The sequence below is a fragment of the Hypanus sabinus genome, chromosome 1 (genome assembly GCF_030144855.1).
Source record: "Hypanus sabinus isolate sHypSab1 chromosome 1, sHypSab1.hap1, whole genome shotgun sequence".
In the NCBI taxonomy this organism is placed as follows: Eukaryota; Metazoa; Chordata; class Chondrichthyes; order Myliobatiformes; family Dasyatidae; genus Hypanus; species Hypanus sabinus.
The window spans coordinates 32,431,472-32,439,388 of NC_082706.1; the positions used below are offsets into that span (position 1 = coordinate 32,431,472).

Consider the following 7,917-nt stretch of genomic DNA (forward strand, 5'->3'; position numbering starts at 1 on the left):
AAATCTGGGGTCTGAGCCAGGCATATACCTACTTTCCCATCAGGTTCCATCATCAACTGCCCTTTGGTGCTTTCCCCTTCACCACCCAGCCTCTGTCCCCTTCACCACCCTTTTCTCCTTCTTCTGGATCCACCTATCACTTATAGGACCACAGAACATTATAGCTCAGAAACAGGCCCTTTGGCCCTTCTTGGCTGTGCTAAACCATTTTTCTGCCTAGTCCCACTGACTTGCACCAGGACCAAATCCCTCCATACCCCTCTCATCCATGTACCTGTCCAAGTTTTTCTTAAATGTTAAAAGTGAGCCCACATTTACCACTTCATCTGGCAGCTCATCCACACTTCCACTACTCTCTGTGTGAGGAAGCCACACACCCCCATGTTCCCTTTCAACTTTTCCCCCTTCACCCTTAACCCACGTCCTCAGGTTTTTTTCTCCCCTAGCCTCAGTAGAAAAAGCCTGCTTGCATTCACTCTATCTATACCCGTCATAATTTTAATATACCTCCATCAAATCATCCCTCATTCTTCTACGCTCCAGGGAATAAAGTCCTAACCTATTCAACCTTCCTCTGAACTCAGTTTCTCAAGTCCCGGCAACATCCTTGTAAACCTTCTCTGCACTTTTTAGACAATAGACAATAGGTGCAGAAGTAGACCATTCGGCCCTTCGAGCCTGCACCGCCATTCTGAGATCATGGCTGATCATCTAGAATCAATACCTGGTTCCTGCCTTGTCCCCATATCCCTTGATTCCCCTATCCATAAGATACCTATCTAGCTCCTTCTTGAAAGCATCCAGAGAATTGGCCTCCACTGCCTTCCGAGGCAGTGCATTCCACACCCCCACAACTTTCTGGGAGAAGAAGTTTTTCCTTAACTCTGTCCTAAATGACCTACCCCTTATTCTCAAACCATGCCCTCTGGTACTGGACTCTCCCAGCATCTGGATCATATTTCCTGCATCTATCTTGTTCAAACCCTTAATAATCTTATATGTTGCAATCAGATCCCCTCTCAATCTCCTTAATTCCAGCGTGTACAATCCCAGTCTCTCTAACCTCTCTGCGTAAGACAGTCTGGACATCCCAGGAATTAACCTCATGAATCTACGCTGCACTTCCTCTACAGCCAGGATGTCCTTCCTTAACCCTGGAGACCAAAACTGTACACAATACTCCAGGTGTGGTCTCACCAGGGCCCTGTACAAATGCAAAAGGATTTCCTTGCTCGTGTACTCAATTCCCTTTGTAATAAAGACCAACATTCCATTAGCCTTCTTCACTGCCTGCTACACTTGCTCATTCACCTTCAGTGACTGATGAACAAGGACTCCCAGATCTCTTTGTATTTCTCCCTTACCTAACTCTACACCGTTCAGATAATAATCTGCCTTCCTGTTCTTACTCCCAAAGTGGATAACCTCACACTTATTCACATTAAACGTCATCTGCCAAGTATCTGCCCACTCACTCAGCCTATCCAAGTCACCCTGAATTCTCCTAACATCCTCATCACATGTCACACTACCACCCAGCTTAGTATCATCAGCAAACTTGCTGATGTTATTCTCAATGCCTTCATCTAAATCGTTGACATAAATCGTAAACAGCTGTGGTCCCAATACCGAGCCCTGTGGCACCCCACTAGTCACCACCTGCCATTCCAAGAAACACCCATTCACCGCTACCCTTTGCTTTCTATCTGCCAACCAGTTTTCTATCCATGTCACTGTCTTCCCCCTGATGCCCTGAGCTTTGATTTTACCCACCAATCTCCTATGTGGGACCTTATCAAATGCCTTCCGAAAATCGAGATGCACTACATCCACTGGATCTCTCTTGTCTAACTTCCTGGTTACATCCTCGAAAAACTCCAATAGATTAGTCAAGCATGATTTGCCCTTGGTAAATCCATGCTGGCTCAGTCCAATCCTATCACTGCTATCTAGATATGCCACTATTTCATCTTTAATAATGGACTCTAGCATCTTCCCCACTACTGATGTTAGGCTGACAGGACGATAGTTCTGTTTTCTCCCTCCTTCCTTTCTTAAAAAGTGGGATAACATTAGCCATTCTCCAATCCTCAGGAACTGATCCTGAATCTAAGGAACATTGCAAAATGATTATCAATGCATCCGCAATTTCCAGGGCCACCTCCTTCAGTACCCTAGGATGCAGACCATCTGGACCTAGGGATTTGTCAGCCTTCGGTCCCATCAGTCTACTCATCACTGTTTCCTTCCTAATGTCAATCTGTTTCATTTCCTCTGTTACCCTATGTCCTTGGCCCATCCATACATCTGGGAGATTGCTTGTGTCTTCCCTAGTGAAGACAGATCTAAAGTACTTATTAAATTCTTTCACCCAATTCATTCTTCAAGTGCCCAACGTTGTTCTTAACTATCTTCTTTCTCTTCACATACCTAAAAAAGCTTTTGCTATCCTCCTTGATATTCCTGGCTAGCTTGCGTTCCTACCTCATTTTTTCTCCCCGTATTGCCTTTTTAGTTAAGTTCTGTTGTTCCTTAAAAATGTCCCAATCATCTGTCCTCCCACTCACCTTAGCTCTATCATATTTCCTTTTTTTTAATGCTATGCAATCTCTGACTTCCTTTGTCAACCACTGTGGCCCCTTTCCCCCATTTGAATCCTTCCTTCTCCAGGGGATGAACTGATTTTGCACCTTGTGCATTATTCCCAAGAATACCTGCCATTGCTGTTCCACTGTCTTTTCTGCTAGGACATCCATCCAGTTAACTTTGGCCAGCTCCTCCCTCATGGCTCCAAAGTTTCCCCTGTTGAACTGCAACACTGACACCTCCGATCTGCCCTTATCCTTCTCAAATTGCAGATAAAAACTTATCATATTATGGTCACTACCTCCTAATGGTTCCTTTACTTCAAGATCGCTTATCAAATCCTGTTCATTACACAAGACTAAATCCAGAATAGCCTTGTCCCTGGTCGGCTCTTGTACAAGCTGTTCCAAGAATGCATCCCGTAGGCACTCTACAAACTCCCTATCCTGGGGTCCAGCACCAACCTGATTCTCCCAGTTCACCTGCATGTTGAAATCCCCCATAACTACTGCAACATTACCTTTGCCACATGCCAATGTTAACTCCCTATTCAACTGGCACCCAATATCCATGTTACTGTTTGGTGACCTGTAGACAACACCCATTAGGGTCTTTTTGCCCTTACTGTTCCTCAGTTCTATCCACACAGACTCTACTTCTCCTGATCCTATGTCCCCCCTTACAAAGGACTGAATCTCATTCCTCACCAACAGGTGAGGAACTTTTTCAACTTTATTAATATCCTTCCTGTAATTAGGTGACCAAAACTGCTCACAATACTCCAAATTCAGCCTCACCAATGCCTTACACAACCTCAACATAACATTCCAACTCTTCTACTCAATACTTTGATTTATAAAGGCCAATGTACCAAGAGCTCACTTTATGACCTGTGACCTCTTTGTCCTGGCTACCTCCCCACTATCTTTTAGTTCACATGAACGGTCTCAACCTGAAACACCGAAAGTCCATTTCCCTCCACAGACCTGAACAGCTTGGGTTTTTTTTGCTCCTAATTTCAGCATTCGCAATCTGTATGTGTCCAGCATCATTTCACACCTCCTAGGTGTTCGCTCCTAGCTGTTCGCTCACTGGACCTTCACTGGCCACTGCAGGCCGGAGGAGGAATTCGCATTGTCTCTGGATTTATCAATACGCCGCCTGGATTTTTACTAGGATGCCACCGGGATTCGAGGAAATGAGCTATAAGGAAAGGTTGAACAAACGGGTTATTTTCTCTGGAGCCTCGGGGGCTGACAGGAAGGCTGATTCAAGGTTATAAAGAGGAATTGATAGGATAGGTGGTTAGAATGTCAAATACTAGCAGGGATACATTTAAAGCAAGGGGGTAGCGTTTAAAAGTGATTTCCAAGGCAATTTGTTTCACAGGGAATGGTAGTGCTGGAGGCAGGGACCTTACACATGAATACACAGGGAATGGTGGGATATGGACCATATACAAACATAAAACATAGAAAGCCTACAGCAAGATAAGGCCCTTTGGCCCACAATGCTGTGCTGAACATGTACTTACTTTAGAAATTACCATAGCCCTCTATTTTTCTAAGCTCCATGTACCTATCCAGGAGTCTCTTAAAAGACCCTATCATATCCATCTCCACCACCACTGCCGGCAGCCCATTCCCCGCACTCACCATTCTCTGAGTAAAAATACTTACCCCTGACGTCTCCACTGTACCTACTTCCAAGCACCTTAAAACTGTACCTTCTTGCGTAAGCCATTTCAGCCCTGGGGGAAAAAAGTCTCTGACTATCCACACAATCAATGCCTCTCATCATCTTATACGCCTCTATCAGGTCACCTCTCATCCTCCGTCGCTCCAAGGAGGGAAGGCTGAGTTCACTCAACCTATTCTCATAAGGCATGCTCCCCAATCCAGGCAGCATCCTTGTAAATCTCCTCTGCACCCTTTCCATAGCTTCCACATCCTTCCTGTGGTGAGGTGACCGGAACTGAGCTCAGTACTCCATTTGGGGTCAATGTGGGCAGAAGAGATTTGACTTGATTTTGCATTGTGTTCAGCACGGACGTTGTGATCTGATGGAGCTATTCCTCTTCTGCACTGTTCTCTTTTGAAGGCAATTGTAGTTACCAGGTAGTGAGTGATAAAACAAGTATCCTGTGGAATACTTCAGACTCTACACTTCCAGAGCTCCTCTCCTCTCCTCTGATTGAAAGAGGCATTGATAGGAGAGGTGGGTAGTTACCTCTCTGTTGCTGCTCCATCCCCTAACTCAAAGCAAGTGTCCTTCACCCTGTGACTCCAGCAGGCTCTCACCCGTGAATCTCTACCTGCTCCCTGACTCTTCCCACACCCCATATGTTCTGGCTCTGCATTCTGCTTTCTTTGTCCCTACCACCCCTCCTGCCCCAAATTTCTCCTCCACTCCCCCACCCTTTGATATGCCTCTCTTTGGTTAACCACTCCAGTGTCCCACAACGTGGCTCAGTGTCAAATCCAAAGTGGGTTTGTGCTGGGAGGGTTTTGTGTTCCCTCTTTCTCCTCCAACTGGGATGTACCCTGGGTACCACACAAAGGCTGTGTCCTCACCATCAGCAAGTAAAAGTTTGAAAGAGAGAGGATTCACTCTCTGTCTGGAAATTGCACCTCTTCAGAGAGACAGCCGGCCAGACAGGATGCCGAGCTGGGAAAGTAAGGAAAGTACAGGAAAACAAAAAAATGTTTTTATGAGAAACGGTGCAGTCATGTGTTTCAGTAGAATTTCAGACGGCTGAGGGTTGGCTGGTTTCTAGTGGAGAGAGTCAGCAGATCTTCATTCCTCAGTCAGCTGCCTATCCTCAAATCTCTGGTACATTTCCACTTTCAGTCATTTCCTCATGCCCTCGAGAGCCAGTGGTTTTGGCCTCTCTCTGCATAGATCGGACACTTAAACAATGCTTTTTGTTTCGATCCGGGGGCGTGGAAAGCTCCTTTGATCTGTCTACGCCAGATGCAGCTCACCAACGCTGCCCACCTGCATTGTTTCCTGCATCCCGTGAAGACAAGTCTCCGCTTTTGCTCCTGTGAAGGACGACTGGGAGGTGGCACAGGATGAACCACTCACGCAGGTGTAATGGGGTTATTAGTGGGAACCAATGTTCCCTCTAGGGTGCCCGCGCACACATCGTTTGCTACGAGCGCACAAAGGAATTTAAACTGCACACGAAAGTTTGTCGCCTTCTACCCCGTTGGCATGTTTGGTATGTGCCACGATCGTACAGAATCACGTTTCCTTTTCCGGTTTCTGATGCGGACGGTGTTGACGATGTGGAGTTTGCGAGCCTGCAGATTTCAGAACTGGCTTATTTATACTGTTTTTACTGAAGAACTTATTGATTCACTGTGTCAAATTCCAAAGAAGCAAAGGGTGTGAAGCGCAAAGGAACTGCTCGTACACTTAAAGCCGAATGGTTTATTATCGTTAGAATAGCTTCAGGCTCAATTCCACTTAAAAATTCAGTGCGCACACATGTTGTCACTGGGCAAATCATTGCACAACACAAGATTTCTGCAGACACTGGTCATTACAAAGTAGAGGGAACACTGGTGAGTTCAGTTGTATTGCATTACCTAGCCTCTGGTAAACTGTTCTGCATGATCAACACAACACCCAGCACCCACTCTCCTTCCCCCCTCTCATCTGCCCACCATCCACTGGTTTCTCTCCTCATCTCTCTCCCTTTTCGCATTGCTGCAACTTCTTCTCCCATCCGATTCCATCATCTTCCTCTCCCATCAGATTCATCATCATCGTCCCAAGAAAAGGCCTTGGCCCGAAACGTCAACTCTTTATTTCCCCTCCGTAGATGTTGCCTGACTTGCTGAGACCCCCAGTATTTTGTGCGTGTGAGATCAAGATTTCCAGCGCCGGCAGATCTCAAAGGGAAAATCTGCAGACGCTGGAAATCCGAGCAACGCACACAAAATGCTGGAGGAACTCAGCAGGTCATTCAGCATCTATGGAGAGGAATAAATTTTGGGCTGAGACCCTTCATTAAGTTTAGTTCTCCTCCTGTCTACACTACCTCTCCTGCTGGATTTCTGCGTGGTTGAATGAGTAAGGGCAGTATTCGACACCTTCTTAAATTTATACAGAACAGGGTGCTGGCCCAGGCCAATTGTTGAATGAAAGGACAAGCCACATACAGCACAATTGACCAGCCCGAGGCTCAGTTGAAGGGAGCAGCTTTATGAATCAATTTCTGTGAGAGGCAGAGGGGGTGGAGAGGATAAGGCAGGGCCAAGCCAGCTGAAGGAGATGGGGAAGAGATGTTGGAGGGTTACAGCAAAACAGTCATGGGTGAGAGAACGGTGGGGTTTCAACATGGCGTTTTGGCTGAACCAGAAGCCACGGTCGTTGGGGAGTGTGGGATGATGAAGTGGGGTCAACACGAGGGCAGAGTCTTGAGTTATGGACAGTGAATGGAGAAGAGGACAGTCAGCATTGCTTTGGAGTAAGGACACTAGGATTTTTCTCCTGGGGGGGGGGTGGGAAAGGAGGTTGAAAGGTGATTTGATAGATGATAACAGGCATAGATTGAGTGGATAGCCAGAGATCTTTTCCCAGGGAGGAAATGGCATGTAAGAAAGGTCATAACATTAAGGTGACTGGTAGAAAATACAAGGGGGATGTCAGAGGTATGTCATTTACACAAAGAGTTGAGGGGGTGTGGGATCCCCTGGTAGGTGTGGTGGGAGTAAAATACTGTACATTAGGGTCATTTAAGAAATTTGTAGATAGGCACATGATTATAGAAAAATGGAGGGCTATGCAGAAGAGAAGAGTTAGATAGATCTTAGAGTAGATCATAAGGTCAGCATAACACTGTGGGCTGAATGGCCTCTCCCATGTTCGATGTTCACACACGGACAGTGGCAATGGTTTCAGCAGCACAGACAGAGAGAGATGGGGGTGGAATCAGTGAGGTGATGTATTCGTCAGCAGTTCCCCTCTCTAAATGAGGTGCGGACAGATATTTTGGAATTCCACTTTGCTGATCACTACAGTGTTTGGCCCCCCTGGATCTAAGTTTCCCAGAGCTCGGCTCGCTTCTCATTGCCCGCATTTTGTCTCCCGTTGTCCAGTAAATGTGATCGGCAGCCTCTGCTGATTCAGCTCTCCAGCCCGCTGCCTTTTGTGCGGGTTTTCAACAGAAATCTCGCGCTGATCGTCTGACTCAAACAGCAACCGTTCCCGTGGCAACAGGCTGTCAATGTCACATTTCAGGCCCTGTGCGGTGCTTGTTCATTGGGCTGTGAAGTTTACTCCAGCCTCGTCGCCCTGCATTCTTTCTTTGACTCTTTCAGC

The 7,917-nt window shown here is 46.5% G+C and overlaps 1 protein-coding gene across 1 annotated transcript; it reads right to left on the reverse strand.

Annotated features, from left to right (window-relative positions):
- Positions 1 to 1,615: 1,615 nt before the first annotated feature.
- Positions 1,616 to 7,063, reverse strand: LOC132392907 (uncharacterized). The gene is made up of 2 exons (XM_059967505.1): positions 5,160 to 7,063; positions 1,616 to 3,789 (listed from the first exon to the last, which is right to left on the reverse strand). Exon 2 carries the CDS (start codon positions 3,405 to 3,407, stop codon positions 2,481 to 2,483), a length of 927 nt encoding a protein of 308 aa, XP_059823488.1. The 5' UTR covers positions 3,408 to 3,789; positions 5,160 to 7,063; the 3' UTR covers positions 1,616 to 2,480.
- Positions 7,064 to 7,917: the final 854 nt, after the last annotated feature.

Excerpts from the sequence above, each read along its gene's own strand:
- LOC132392907 (XM_059967505.1), bottom strand. The coding sequence starts at position 3,407 with ATGTTGAGGTTGTGTAAGGCATTGGTGAGGCTGAATTTGGAGTATTGT.